Here is a 15672-nt window from a genome sequence, read left to right on the forward strand (position 1 = left end):
CAACCTAATTTTTCCACTTTCTGCAGGATTTCCATACCTTAAAACTGTCATTTTTATCTGAAAGTTAGTAGTCATGTAATATTATACAAATTTTAGGGGTGTGTGTGTATATGTATGTGTGTGTGTGTGTGTGTGTGTGTGTGTATGTCGAAATTTAAATTAGCATTTAAATAAAAAGCTTAGCAGTCATCAGGTACTTCAATGTTATATTTTTTGGCTATATATTACAGTATAGCTGAAACTCTTCAAGATGGGAGGGCACTGTTCATTTTACCAAGAATGTACCTTGTTCTTTACCCTGTCCAGACTTTACCTGCTGTGTAACTTGAGGTCTTTTTTTGTTTTTTGTTTTTTTTTTAAAGACAGCGTCTCCCTCTGTCACCCAGGCTGGAGTGAATTGGCAGGGTCTCGGCTCACTGCAACCTCTGCCTTCCAGGGTTCAAGCGATTCTCACACCTCAGCCTCCTGAGTAGCTGGGACTACAGGCACATACCAACACGCCCAGCTAATTTTTGTGTTTGTAGTAGAGATGGAGTTTGGCCATGTTGGCCAGGCTGGTCTTGAATTCCTGGCCTTAAGTTATCTGCCCACCTAAGTCTCCCAAAGTGCTGGGATTACAGGCGTGAGCCACTGCGCCCAACCCACATAATAATCACATCAAATGCCACTGTCTCTACAAAGCCTGCATTAATATTGTTGGCTGACATTAATTTTTACCTCTTCTATGTTCCTCTGTCATTTGTACTTATTACTATAACCATTATATGATTATCAGAGTTCAAGCTCCTTGAAGGCAGGATTTGTGTTTTGTCATCTTCGTTTAATACTTTGGTCAAAATAAACACATAATAGATAACTGGTGATTTAAATTGGATCTAGAAAACTCAGGTTTGATGAAAAAGTCTTTTATTATTCTTTAACCCCTCTTAGAATTTGGGCTCTAAAATCAGGGATTGCTAAATCTATTGTGTGTTCTGTTTGCTGTTACCAACATTCAAATGTAATTCACACTGACCGTGTGCAGTGTGGCTCATACCTGTAATCCCAGCAGTTTTAGAGGCTGAGGCAGGTGGAATGCTTGAGCCCAAAAGTTTGAGACCAGCCTGGACACCATGGTGAAACCCTGTCTCTACAAAAAATACAAAAATTAGCTGGGCATGGTGGTATGTGCCTGTAGTTCTAGCTACTTGTGAGGCTGAGGTGGGAGGATCACTTGAGCCTGGGAGGCAGAGATTTCAGTGAGCCAAGATCTTCACCACTGCACTCCAGCCTGGGCAATAGAGTGAGACCCTGTCTCAAAGAAAAAAAAAAGTGGCTTAAACAGGGTAGAAGTTTATTTCTCCTTCACATTGGCCTGGACATGAACTGTCCAGTATGGGTAGAGTAGTTCTGTCATCTTCACCATGGGGCTTTTGTAATTGGATCCAAGGTTGCAGGTTCATTCCTTATTGTCTCCTAGCAAATGGAAAAGGGGAAGAGGCCAGGGGAACACAGGCCCAGTGTGGTTAATGGCAAAATATATCATTTCTGTTTACATTCTACAGGAGAGGCTGAGAAATGTAGTCTTCCTATCAGGACAGCCGCATTTCTAGGTAAAATTCAGAAGCCTTTATTACTTAAAGGAAGAATGGGAAAATTGATATTAAAGATAGTGATTTTTGCCATAATTTTCAGATTTATTTCCATTTTTAAAAATAGTAGATCAGTTGTTCAGGAATCAAAACATTTGAGTATTTGACTGAGTCATCAGATCTAGCAGATTTTTAAAATTATATAGTCGATTCCCTTACTGTAGGTGATACAGAAGGTTATATAAGAGCCTTCCTAGTGAGAACTTTACCATCTACTTTAGGAGACAGAACTAATTACAAATGAAAAAAGAGTAGATACCTATTGTGGCACATTCTGTGTCACATGCTGTTATGAGTGTAGGCATTTACAGGAGATAAATATTTCCTATAATCTAATATAGAGGAAAACAGGAAACTGTTAAAGGTTTGGAGTTGGAAACTGAAATGGTGCGAGAGTGTAAACTGGTAATGGAATTCAGACTGGGTGAATTATCTTTCTCCCTCTTCTTCTGATAATGAATTCAGAGTGGATGAGCTCCCTCCCTTTTGCTCTGCCTAATCTCTGAGGTTACCTAATACTTTTCAGCCTCAGTTACCACATCCAGATGTTCTTTCTTAGCCCAATTACTCTTGACTTCTTTGGAATATTTGATACTATTGAACATCTTTTTTTTTTTTCCTGTTTTTGAAAACAGCTTTTCTTTGAAACGACCTCATTCTCTACTTTTACTGCCTTTCATTTTCTCCCTAAGATTTAGTACTGTGCTTTTTTGCTTTTTTTGTTCTTGGTACTGCAACTCTCATCTTAAAAGAAGGTGTGAGGCTGGGCATGGTGGCTCATGCCTGTAATCCCAGCACTTTGGGAGGCCGAGGCGGGCGGATCACGAGGTCAGGAGATCAAGACCATCCTGGCTAACATGGTGAAACCCCGTCTCTACTAAAAATACAAAAAATTAGCTGGGCGAAGTGGCGGGCGCCTGTAGTCCCAGCTACTCAGGAGGCTGAGGCAGGAGAATGGCATGAACCCAGGAGGTGGAGCTTGCAGTGAGCCGAGATCACGCCACTGCACTCCAGCCTGGGCAACAGAGCGAGACTCCGTCTCAAAAAAAAAAAAAAAAGAAGGTGTGTGCGTGTGTGTGTGTGTGTGTGTGTGTATGTGTGTATGTATCCAGTTTGAACTTTAGTCCTATATTCTAAATTGCCTGCCAGACATTTTCATCTTGGTGTATCACTATCATTTAAAGCATTCAATGGATCTCCTGCAGTTTTCTGACTCCACGAGGACCCTCATGCTTTATATCCTAGGTGCAGAACTTGCATTTTGGCCTCTACCTTCTCCTTTGCCACTGTATTTTCTATGAGTAAGCCCTGTCAGTTCTTCCTGGTGATTTCATATTTGTTCGTTTCCATTCTTACTGCTGCCACATTTATCAGTCCCTTAATTGCGTTAGTTATATGAAAGCAAATCAGGAAGTGTGTTGAATGCTTGAGTTAAAGATTGTGGAGAATGCTCTAGAACCTTGCTCTTCAAAATGTCATCTGTGGATGGCAGCATGGGCATCACTGGGAACTTGTTAGAATGCAGAACCTTAGGAGCTACTCTGGGGGTCACAGAATTAAGAGTCTTCATTTTCATGATATTTCCAGTTGATGTGCATGCACATTAGGGTTTGAGAGACACTGATCTAGAATTCACTGTGCATTTCTGCTTCCCTTCTCTCTCCCTTCTCCCCCTGACCCGCCTTTTTTTTCTGACTAGAGTGCAGTGGTACCACCATAGCTCAAAGGACCTTTGAACTCCTGGGCTCAAGCTATCCTTCTGCCTCAGCCTCCCAAGTAGTTAGACCTGCAGGCACTCACCACTACGTGTGGTGTGTAGTTTTCAATTTTTATTAGAGACCACTGTGGTTTCACTATGTTACCCAGGCTGGTCTCAAAACTCCTGGCCTCAAGTTATCCTCTCACCTTGGCTTCCCGAAGTGCAGGGATTACAGGTGTGAGCCACTGTTTCTGGCCCACTGCATATCTGTTTAACCTTTCTTAGTTTGAGACTTACTTGCTAAAAATAATTAAACCCTCCAGCTATTGCTCTGTAACTATTTACCTTAATGTGTAAGCTTCAAAACAGATAGAAACGTTGTAAATTGTTGTGTTAGAAATGATGAGACAGAGTGGAAAGTAACTGGGGGAGGCAGCTCTATCTAGAGTTGTCACAGATGTCCCAGATGTATGTTTGCCAGTTTATAGATGTAATTTCTCAAATTTAAAAGCAGGATATTTGAGGATAAGTTGCATGTGCATAATCTTCCTCCTGTGTAATTAAGGAATTTGGGGGGGCATTATTTTTAGTTTTACTATATTGTAATTACTAGCTTTAATGTTGTTGTACCTTTAGATAAACAGCATGTACTTAAAACAGAAGGCTATGTTTAAAAAAAGCTTTATTTTTAATTTTTAATTTTTTGATACAGAGTCTCTCTCTGTCACCCAGGCTGGAGTACAGTGGCGGGATCTCGACTCACTGCAATCTCTGCCTCTGAGGTTCAAGTGATTCTCTTGCCTCAGCCTCCTGAGTAGCTGGTATTACAGGCACCTGCCACCATGCCTGGCTAATTTTTGTATTTTTAGTAGAGACCGGATTTCACCATGTTGGCCAGGCTGTTCTCAAACTCCTGACCTCAAGTGATCCGCCTGCCTTGGCCTCCCAAAGTGCTGGGATTACAGGCATGAGCCACTGTGTCCAGCTACTTGATTTTTATTGATATCTCTTACTATATACATACATTTTTCATAACCAACTAATTTATAGAAGTCTGTTAGTAATATGATTCTGAATATTTGGCATATTTTCCAGATATTGCTTTTATTTTTCCATTTTTACTTTATTAATTTTACAAGCAATATGTGAAAAAATCTGAAGCAATTTTAAAAATTATTATGAAAGAATATATTCAAAGGTATGAAGACTTGTACAGCTAAGACTTGTATTCTTGTATTCATATGTGAGTTTTTTGGCAGTGTTTTTCAGAACTTTTTGACCATGACCTGAAGAACTAACATTTTGTAGCACACCTCAGTTCATATATGCGTATTATATGTTACTGAAACAAAAGTTTATATTCTTGCCATACAGCTTAGCAATTGAGTGCTACTATTGCTCTCCAAGCCCACAGTGAACTCTTCCCTGATCACATCCTGTTTCCTTACCACCAGTTACCTGCCTCAGTTTCATGAAATTTGTAGATACATTTAATTAATATGCAGTATGCTATTATTTTACATATTTTTCAACTTATGTAAATGGTTTCACACTGTATATATTCATCTGTGACCTTTTTTAATGTCAGTGTTATATGTGAGATTTAGCCATGTTGATGCAACGCTTTTTGAAGCAGTCCTTGTTTCCCCTTCTTGCCAACAATTAGTAGTTAAAAATTTTTTTTCCCAGAATGTTGGGTGCAAAATGGAAGTAACTGTAGAGTTAAAGAGCACTTTCACTAATTACCAGTGAGACTGTGCATATTTTCATGCTTTTTGGCCATAAATTTCTTCTGTGAATTATTCATTCATATCTTTTTGCTTATTTCCCATTGGGCTGGTTGTCTTTTTCTTGTTAATTTCTACATTTAATTTTTGAAATGTCTTTGATTTTTTATTTGTTGTTAATCTTGTGCATATCTTATGCATTTAATAAAGAAATTACTTTTACAGTAGGGTATTACTATTCCTGATTCAAATATGCTAAGTGAAGAAGCTGTTTATATAAATTAGTTTTAAAATCTTAGAGTGGAGGGGAAGTTTCTAGGAAAGCAAAATGAGTAAAATCAATAAGGTTCTTAAAGATTGCCAAGACACATGTCTTCTTAGCAGACTGCCGCCAGTACCATTTGAAAATTTGAGCATGTGACTTCTGTAAGCTTCCATTATAATTATATAAAACCGAGAATGCTTCTAATATGCTGTTATGTTTATTTTTGTTTTTAACATTTGCTTTTTTTTGTGGTTTCTTCTTCTAAATTAGGTCCTCGATGGGCTTCCTGGAATATTGGTGTGTTTATTTGCATCAGATGTGCTGGAATTCATAGAAATCTTGGGGTTCATATATCCAGGGTCAAATCAGTCAACCTAGACCAATGGACAGCAGAACAGATACAGGTAAACATTACGTTACCAAGAAATTATTTAAAATATTTAAAATGATTTAAAAATATTTAACCCTTCTTGCATCTAAGGATTAACATTGAAAAGTAGTTTTGTATGTTGAAATGGCATATGCCACGTATAAAATTGGAATATTTGAATTTTCAGTTCACAGATGTTTATTTCATTTTGTGTCTATAGTAAAGTCAGTTTTTAATCTATACTTTCTAAAATGTTGATTTTAAAGTGTTTTTAAAGTATCATTTCTCTTGTTGATAAAATTTGCCAGTATAATTCCATAGTTTGTTTTATTTTTTTATCAGTGGAGGGAGCCTGGGTAAAGATAAAATAAAAAACCACCTGTAGCCTAAAAATGGACTTGAGTAATTTCCTTTCTGTTCTGAGGTGTTCTTAGTTTTCAGACAAGGCCCAGAAGCTGTAAGACAACCCAGTGAACAAATGTTCTTATGACCAACCTAAACTTATTTATGAGTGGTTTAACTCTGCTAGAGGTGGATTTGTAGTTTTAAAAGTTTGCCATTTTCCCAATGTGACAGTCTTAAATTCTCAAAATCTTACTTTTTATCTTTAAGGTTGGCCACTATTGTAAAAATGAGTACTTCTACTGGTCTTATTATGTAATTCACAGTGAAGTTACACCACTTATTTATGCCCTTTTGAAATTACTTTTAAGTCACTATGAAGTGCTAAATACATAAATATATGTGGTTGAGACTCAATGATACATCTCAGAATCTTAACCCAATAGTTTACATGAATGGGGTGAAGTAAGGGTAGAAAAACAGAATGGAGATCTTCAGGCTGTAAAGTCAAGCATAATTTATTTGGTTCCATCTTAAATTAGTTTTTGAGCTTTTCGCTGGCTAGAGCATAAAGGGAAATGCAATCTTTTATGTACTTTCAAGATCCTTGAGGAGAAAACATACTAGTTATATCAAAGAAGCAGAGCTTTTTAAACACTTCCTGTAAGGCAGTGTTCTTAGTATCTCTGTAAAATATGGTAACAGATGTCATGATGTTGTAAGTCTTTTTTTGTTTGTTTGAGACAGGGTCTTGCTATGTTGCCCAGGCTGGTCTCAAACTCTTGGACTCAAGCGATTCTCCCATGTCAGCCTTCCAAGTAGCTGTGACTATAGGCATGCACCACCATACCCGGCTGATGTTGTAACTCTTTTTCAAGAAACGTGTGAGGTGTAGCTTGACAGTATAACTTGGTGTTTGTAATGGGTTATGGAGGTACAAAGCATTCACGACCGAAGTATCCTGTTTTTTTAATGGCTTATTTCAAACTAAGGATAAAACACGAGATCCTTCAACAGTTCAGTTATTCAGAAATATTTTTCTCAATTAGGTTGTTGAGAGGAAATGAATAGCAAATTATTTGAGATGGGCAGCTGTATAGCTTAGAGTAGAATTTTGTAATCAGAGGGCTGCAGTTCACTTGTTTTCTTTGGCATAGGTTACAAGTACATGGCAAAATATTGGATTTTTTTTTTTTTTTTTTTACAATGTAAGGATTTTAAAAACAGTTATTAAATAATAATATTTGAAATTGTATTTGAACATTATTTGATTGCATTTGCCAACTTCTTGATAGGAATTGCTCTGTCTGGCCCCCCTCCCCTGCTCTTCCCATCTTTTTTTTTTTTTTTTTTTTTGAGACGGAGTCTCACTCATGCTGTTGCTCAGGCTGGAGTGCAGTGGTGTGATGTCTGCTCACTGCAGCGTTTGTCTCCTGGGTTCAAGCAATTCTCCTGCCTCAGCCTCCCAAGTAGCTGGGATTACAGGTGCGTGCCACCATGTGTTGCTAATTTTTGTATTTTTATTAGAGGTGGGGTTTTGCCATGTTGGCCAGGCTGGTCTCGAACTCCTGACCTCAAGTGATCTGCCCACCTTGGCCCCCCAAAGTGCCGGGACTACAGGCGTGAGCCACTGGACCCGGTCTCCTGTGTTTCTTTTTAAAAAATTGAGGTAGGAAATCCTGGTCGGGGTAGCCATGGCAGCTTGTGTCTGCCACCTGCCCTTGGCCATCACACTGATGCGCCGGGTCCCATGCTGGCCACAGCCTGCTGCTCAGCATCGCCTGTGCTCTGTGGGGACTCTGATGAGGCTGGGGCTTTGCAGCTGGCTCCACAGCGGGCTTTGGTGCTTGCGCATGTGCTGGGTAGAAGTTACACAGTCGTGCTGTCAGTATAGTGACTTGCCCCCTTTGACGTTAGAGGGAATCGAAGACTGTCTTCTTTATATCTTGAAACCCTGTGACAGGATTGACCCAGAGAAGCTCTCAGTGAATTCTTACTTTATGAAAGACCTGTGCTTGGACAGTTTGGACCAAGTAGAGAGTAAGCATGGTCATGGAAGATAAATTTGGGTTTGAAATTCCTGATACAGATGTGGAAATTTAATATGTCCACAAGAAATTGTAGATTATATTGCAGATAAGAGAGATGTATATGAATAAAATATCAGACCCTTTTGCTTCACTGGGAGAAGACTCAGATGATACTGGTGAGTGTCTGGAAGTGAGAATGCATTTTGGCATTATTGCTGACTTTGGCAGAGTAATTCTGTTAGACCTGGGTTTAAATTGTGTAATTGTTTTACTCTGAAAATAAACGTATAAAACCAAAAAAAGAAAAAACTTGACTTATAATTACAGAGAGAACAGTTCACAGATCTCGTTTAGTTTTATGAGTCTTGGCAAATGTCTGTATGATGTCACCAATACCCCAGTGAAGATAGAGCATTTCTGTCACACTAGAAAGTTCCTTCATGCCAATTTCCAGTCAAGTCCCCCAGGGGCATACACTACACTGATTTCTATCCCATTGGGTTAGTTTTGCTATACATTAAAATGTCTGTCTTTTTGGAGGCTGTTCCTATTAACTTTGATGTTTAATTCAGATGGGCAAAAGTGATGATCACAATGTGATACAATGTTCCATATTCATATGATATTTTATAATAATTTCTTTGATATAAATAGTGCTTGAGGCCAGGAGCGGTGGCTCACTCCTGTAATCCCAGAACTTTGGGTGGCCAAAGTGGGCAGATCCAAGAGTTTGAGACCAGCCTGGCCAACATTACGAAGCCCCGTCTCTACTAAAAATACGAAAATTAGCAGAGTGTGGTAACACACACCCGTAGTCCCAGCTACACTGGAAAGTGAGGTGGGAGAATCGCTTGAGCCTGGCAGGTGGAGCTTGCAGTAAGCCAAGATCCTGCCACTGCACTCCACCATGAGTTATAGAGTGAGACTCAGTCTAAAAAAGAAGTACTTGGGAGGTATTTATTTATGGAACTAAGAGAAATACTTTTACTGTACATAGTTACATAGTTATACCCTTTGTCTTTCCCTGCAACATTTCATAATTGTGTTTCTAATTTTCAAAGATGATACTGTTTTGGCTAGCTCTATTTTTTTAAAAATACCTTTTATTAGTAAATATGGAAACATGATTTAATCTTTGAGCCCAGTCAAGCTGTTAAATAAAAATGTTCTTTGTGTGTGTGTGTGTGTGTATAATTCTGTAAAATGTAAATACTAAGTTTTTCCTCAAGGTTACTTATAAACTGATATTATATGTACCATATTTTTATCTGTTATTTATGTATATGTTATGTGTTTCAGTTTTTAGAGCACAACATGTACAGCTGTTAGAATTGCTGTATGCTTATTTTTAAAAGAAAATAGTTGTTACCCAAAACTTACTTTGATTTTTAATAACATAGAAATAAAGTTACTCACTGCAAAAAAGTCTTAAAAGTTCTTTTAATGTGGTTCATGGTCAGATTAATTGTGTTTGGTCTTGGGTTTATTGTCACGTACTTCTCAAATTTTTGGAAAGGACCAAGTTTTTTATACTTTTATAAATACTATAGCTTCCTTCCCCTCCCCCCACCCAAGATATTATACATTTGGGTGGAGTAAAGAATGGAATACCAGAATTAACTCTTGTTGTATAGCAGTATCAAACAAATCCCTGTATATGCCATATGGATACAGGAAACAAGGATTTATGAAATTGTTTCAGTATGGAAATTTGGTCTATAGTGATAGTTATTAATGTTTAGCATTTGTAAATATTAAGATTAGTAGATGTCTTTATTCTGCTTGCAGCTTGACAAACTAAAATTGAAAGAAAGTTAATGTCATTGTTCCAGTTACTCTTAAAAACTTGTATATTCTATGGTTCTTACTCCTTTCTCCCTTTTACTTCTGTGTTCTTAATTCTTTTCTTGCTTCTGCTGCTTTCTAGTTTCATTTCTCCGACATGTCCAAGGCTTTGCCTTATTTCTGATGTTCTCATCAGTGTCACATCTCCATTTGTTTTACACAGTGCATTCAGAGTAATTTTCCTAGAACATTGCTTTGGTTATTTTACTTCCATCCTAAGAAATTTGCATTGATTCTTCTGTGAGACTCATAAAACTTTTTATTTTCATTAAACTGGTCTTCATGTTCCTCTGCCTTCTGGCTTCATCATTTGTCTTTGACCTTACTTTAGATGCTTTACAACAAATAGCTTTGGCTGTACCAGACAGCTCTTTCTGCTGAAACAATCTGATAGTGTGTTCTTTTGTTTTGTTTTGGTTGTGCTGTTGTCCTTGTTGGAAATGTATTTTTTGTTTGTTTGTTGTTTTTGTGATGGAATTTTGCTCTGTCACCTAGGCTGGAGTGCAGTGGCACAATCTCATCTCACTGCAACCTTCACCTCCTGAGTTCAAGTGATTCTCCTGCCTCAGCCTCCCAAGTAGCTGGGACTACAGGCATGAGCCACCATGCCTGGCTAAATTTTTTTTTGGATTTTTAGTAGAGACAGGGTTTCGTCATGTTGGCCCGGCTGGTCTCAGCATCCTGACCTCAGGTGATCCACCTGCCTTGGCCTCCCAAAGTGCTGGAATTACTGGCATGAACCACCGTGCTTGGCCGGAAATGTATTTTGCATATTCCTTGTGGCAAACCAGATCCTTCCTATTCTTTAAAGCCCAGCTTAAATCTCTACTTTAATAAAAGATTCTTCTGTATGTAGTATGTGCTCAATTATCTATGGCAAGTACCATATATTGTTACCTTTGCTTATATCTAACTAAATTGTAAGTTTCCAGCAGTTAGAACATTTATCATATGTGTCTTTGTAGCGCTTGTGGTGGCTTCCACTATGCTAGGAGCACAGTATGCACTTGATTTTTTAATGGCATGCTGAATCAGTCTTTGGTTTGATTAAATTCTGTGAGATAACGCTTATTATCCTTAGCGATGAATGGGGAATGGAGAAAAAAGAATCATGCACTCCCCTTCCCCATTTAGCCCGTATTTTTATATAGTCTCTTTTTGTTTCTTGATCTCTGTCCTTTTCACCTCATGTTCCTGTTTCGCTTTAAAATTCCAAAAATACAGCAGCCTTAGGGAGGGTAACTTGAGCTAGCATATGAAAATTCCAACAGTAATATGTGCAGGTACTAGAAAGGCAGTATTTTTCAATAATTAAAACTGTCCAGAAATGAAATCGATTGCCTTGGAAGATAGGTTGGTTTACTCTTAACTGGAATGGTTTGTAAAGAGGCTGGACAACCACCTGGAATCTTGTGGCCGGGATTTAAGCATTCACTACGTAGATGAGGAGTAGTTTAGATGACTCTGAAGTTTCTTCCATTCTTGAGAATGTTTTAGTTGTATAGTCAGTCTTCTTTAGTTACCGTAGCAGTTCCAAAAACATTTTCATTTCTTGTCTTTGCATAAAAATTATATCATGGTTAGTGATGGTGATTCAGCTTTTACCAAAAGTGAAATTCAACCTCAGAGGATAAAAAATGTTGGCACTCTCACATAAGTCAAAAGAGTGTGAAAAGATTCTCAGGTTAAATCTGTAAGACAGATTTTTTTTTCTGAATCTGGAAGGAATGTTTTTGAACACACTTGCTGTTTATATTTTCTATTAAGAAAAAAAAAACCAGTGGATACAGGTTTCTATTGTAACCTAGTTATTCCTAGAAAAACCTATGAGCTAACTGGCTAGTCTTTAACTTAACTTAGCAATACCTATGTCATAGTATTGACTTGCTTGTCTTAATTTAAACTTTTGATCTTTCCTAGAAAAAATTTCTTATGGAAGGCAAAATCAGGGGTTTTCATCAGTCTTCATAAGTAAGCTTTGCTGTATTCTGTGGCCTCAACTTGAATTCTCAGTCAGGCCAAATACAGAGTGAACAGGCAAAAGAGTATTGATAGGTAACATAAATATTTTACGGTAGCTTAAAAAGCAACTAAAACTACAGGCACTACTTATGTTAGTGGTCATGTTGTCCCAATATTCAGTGTTAAATTGAGATGTTTAGGATTATAAGAGGAGATGAAAGTGGCTAAGTACATTAAAGAAGTTTTCTGCTCTTTCACTCTGACATAGTTATTTCAAGTAAAGTTGGAATAAATTTTGTTATTTAGAAGGACATTAATTTTTCAAATAAAGTGACTTACAGTTGATTAAAGTACAATATTTGTGTGGTACCTCTGCTATCTTTAAAAAATAAAAATCGAACTGGAGAGAACCTAGAATATTGATAGGCAGTCAAAATTTAAATTTTACATGAGATGTGCAAGTTTGTTTTACTTAGAGCGGATTCCAAGAATGTATTGCTTTGATCCTTCCTCCTGGGTGCTGTCTTAGATATTGGTGAGTAATTAGATTATCAGTTTATTGCAAAAAAGTTTTCATGACACTATTTTTTAAGTCTGTGGATGAAGGTGAGATAAGCATAGTATTGTCCATGTGAGTTCTGCAGAAGAGAAACATAAATAAAATATATAATTAAAATCAATTTTACCTGTTTTAATTTTTTTAAATGAGGCTAATAGAGATTTAAAATGATATAACTGGCTCACATTATCTTTTGTTGCACAGCAGTTGTATAGATGTATCAATTTTTATGCATACACTAGTACCCACTGCAGATTTCCTTTGCTCGGTGTTTGATAAATCTTCTGTGCTTATGTGTTTAACTATATATTTAAATATAAAGTGAGTTTCTTTTAGACCAAAAATACCTACATATGGTATGCTTCTTCAGTATGTAGTTTTATATCTTTTTTTGTTTCAGTGAAGTTTTTTGAGTTACAGTTTATTTTTGAACTACAGTTTATTTTTAATATTCTCTTGCTTTAGTTTTCTTCTTTAGTGACTCCTCTTACCTGTATGTTGGATCTTTATTACCTAATGGCAATATTTATCGTTTGCTTTTGGATCCTTTTTATTACTTTTTTAAATTACATTTTTTTCCTTCTGCCTTTCCATTTTTCTTAGACTATTATTTGTTGTCTACGGTTCATTTTGTTTCATGTTTATTTCTGATATGTTTTTTCTTTTATTTCCAATTTTTTCTTGATTCTGTCATTTTAATTCTGAATATTTCTTATTTTAAAATTTCAAATTTGGTTGTTCTGTTTTTCCATGTCTTTAATTTTATATGTTTTTTCATCACATACATGTCTTTTAGCTAGTTCTGAAGTAGTAGGTTACAGTTTTAATCTGTTTTTTGGGAAAAGTTTTCTAGATGTGTCTTCATTGTAGAGCTATTATTCTTACTCCTTTTAATATTAACTTTATATGAGATTTTACCTTGATTCTTTCTGCTGATCATTTTTATGCAATATTAATTTTCCTTTACTTTTAGGAGGAAGTCCTATTCAAGATAGCTTTTTTAACTTCACATACCTCCCTCTTCTGTTGTTTTCATGTAATGTTTAAAAACAAGGCCATGGCTGGAGGCGGTGGCTCATGCCTATAATCCCAGCAGTTTGGGAGGCCAAGGTGGGTGGATCACCTGAGGTCAGGAGTTCGAACCAGCCTGGCCAATATGGCAAAACCCCGTCTCTACTAAAAATAGAAAAATTAGCTGGGCATAGGGCATGTGCCTGTAGTCCCAGCTACTTGGGAGACTCCATCTCCAAAAAAAAAAAAACAAAAAAAAACCCAAGGCCATTTGTTGAGATGTTCTTGTTCTGTTCCCTTTTTGCACTTTTATCTGGACCATCTCCTTTTGTATTATGTCTGTTATACCTGTCCTGCTCAATTTTGAGTCAATTCCCAGGTTTTTTCTTTTTCTCAGTTTGGGGTCCTATCCTGGAAGAGAAACTTCATGGTCAGATATGAGAGTTTGTAGGGGCTAGACTGTCTCTCCCCATTCCAAGCTTATTGTGGCCCATTCACACTTAATTGTTATTGGACTGTGTATTAGTGTGTTTTCACACTGCTAATAAAGACATACCTGAGACTGGGTAATTTCTAAAGAAAAAGAGGTTTAATGGACTCACAGTTCCATGTGGCTGGGGAGGCCTCAAATCATGGCAGAAGGCGAAAGGCACATCTTACATTGCAGCAAGCAAGAGAATGGGAGCTAAGTGAAAGGGGTTTCCCCTTATAAAACCATTGACTCTCATGAGACTTACTCACTACCAAGAGAACAGTAAGGGGAAAACCGTCCCCATGATTCAATTATTTCCCACTGGGTCTCTCCCACAACACATGGGAATTATGGGAGCTACAATTCAAGATGAAATTTGCGTGGGGACACAGCCAAACCATACCATTCCACCCTTGGCCCCTCCCAAATCTCATGCCCTTACCTTGCAAAACCAATCATGCCTTCCCAGCAGGCCCCCAAAGTCTTAACTCATTTCAGCATTAACTCAAAAGTCCATAGTCCAAAGTCTCATCCAAGACAAGGCAAGTCCCTTCCACCTATGAGCCTGTAAAATCAAAAGCAAGGTAGTTACTTCCTAGATACAGTGGGAATACAGGCATTGGGTAAATACAGCTGTTCCAAATGGAGAAATTGGCCAAAATGAAGGAGCCACAGGCCCCATGCAAGTCGGAAATCCAGCAGGTCAGTCAAATCTTAAAGCTCGAAAATTATCTCCTTTGACTCTGTGTCTCACATGCAGGCCACACTAATGCAAGAGGTGGGTTCCTATGGCCTTGGGCAGCTCCACCCATATGGCTTTGCCCCTGTGTGTTTGCAGGGTATAGCCTCCCTCCTGGCTGATTTCATGGGCTGGTATTGAGTGTCTGTGGCTTTTCCAGGTGCATGGTGCAAGCTGTTGGTGGATCTACCATTCTGAGGTCTGGAGGATGGTGACCCTCTTCTCGTAGATAACTAGGCAGTGCCCCAGTGGGGACTCTGTGTGGGGGCTTGCATGACACATTTCCTTTCCATGCTGCCCTAGCAGAGGTTCTCCATGAGGGCCCCACCCCTGCAACAAACTTCTGTTTGGACATCCAGGTATTTCCATATATCCTCTGAAATCTAGGCGGAGGTTCCCAAAAGTCAATTCTTGACTTCTGTGCACCTGCAGGCTCAACACCACAGGGAAGCTGCCAACCCTTGGGGCTTACACCCTCTGGAGCCATGGTCTGAGCTATACATTGGCCCCTTTTAGCCGCAGCTGGAGCAGCTGGGATGCAGGGTACCAAGTCCCTAGGCTGCACACAGCAGGGGGCCCTGGCCCTGGCCCACAAAAGCATTTCTTCCTTCTAGGCCCCTAAGCCTGTGATAGGAGGGGCTGCCAGGAAGGTCTCTGACATGCCCTGAGGACATTTTCCCCATTGTCTTGTTAATTAACATTTGACTCCTCATTACTTATGCAGATTTCTGCAACCGGGTTGAATTTCTCCTCAGAAAATGAGTTTTTCTTTCCTATCACATCATCAGACTGCAAATTTTCCAAACTTTTAGGCTCCGTTTCACCTTTAAAATTGAATGGTTTTAACAGCACCCAAGTCACCTCTTGAATGCTTTGCTGCTTAGACATTTCTTCTGCCAGATACCCTAAGTCATCTCCCTCAAGTTCAAAGATTTATAAATCTCTAGGGCAGGGGCAAAATGCAGCCAGTCTCTTTCCTAAAACATAGCAAGAGTCACCTTTACTCCGGTTCCCAACAAG

General features: G+C 38.3%; 1 protein-coding gene across 11 annotated transcripts in view; it reads left to right on the forward strand.

Annotated features, from left to right (window-relative positions):
• SMAP1 (small ArfGAP 1) overlaps positions 1–15672 on the forward strand; it is a 193409-nt gene that overhangs the window by 58988 nt on the left and 118749 nt on the right. For all 11 annotated transcript variants that reach the window (XM_016955787.2, XM_016955788.3, XM_016955790.3 and 8 more), the window contains one exon: positions 5593–5726. In XM_016955787.2, the coding sequence (XP_016811276.1) occupies positions 5593–5726 (134 nt within the window). The remainder of the gene's footprint in view (positions 1–5592; positions 5727–15672) is intronic.

This window comes from Pan troglodytes, chromosome 5 (assembly GCF_028858775.2).
Source record: "Pan troglodytes isolate AG18354 chromosome 5, NHGRI_mPanTro3-v2.0_pri, whole genome shotgun sequence".
In the NCBI taxonomy this organism is placed as follows: Eukaryota; Metazoa; Chordata; class Mammalia; order Primates; family Hominidae; genus Pan; species Pan troglodytes.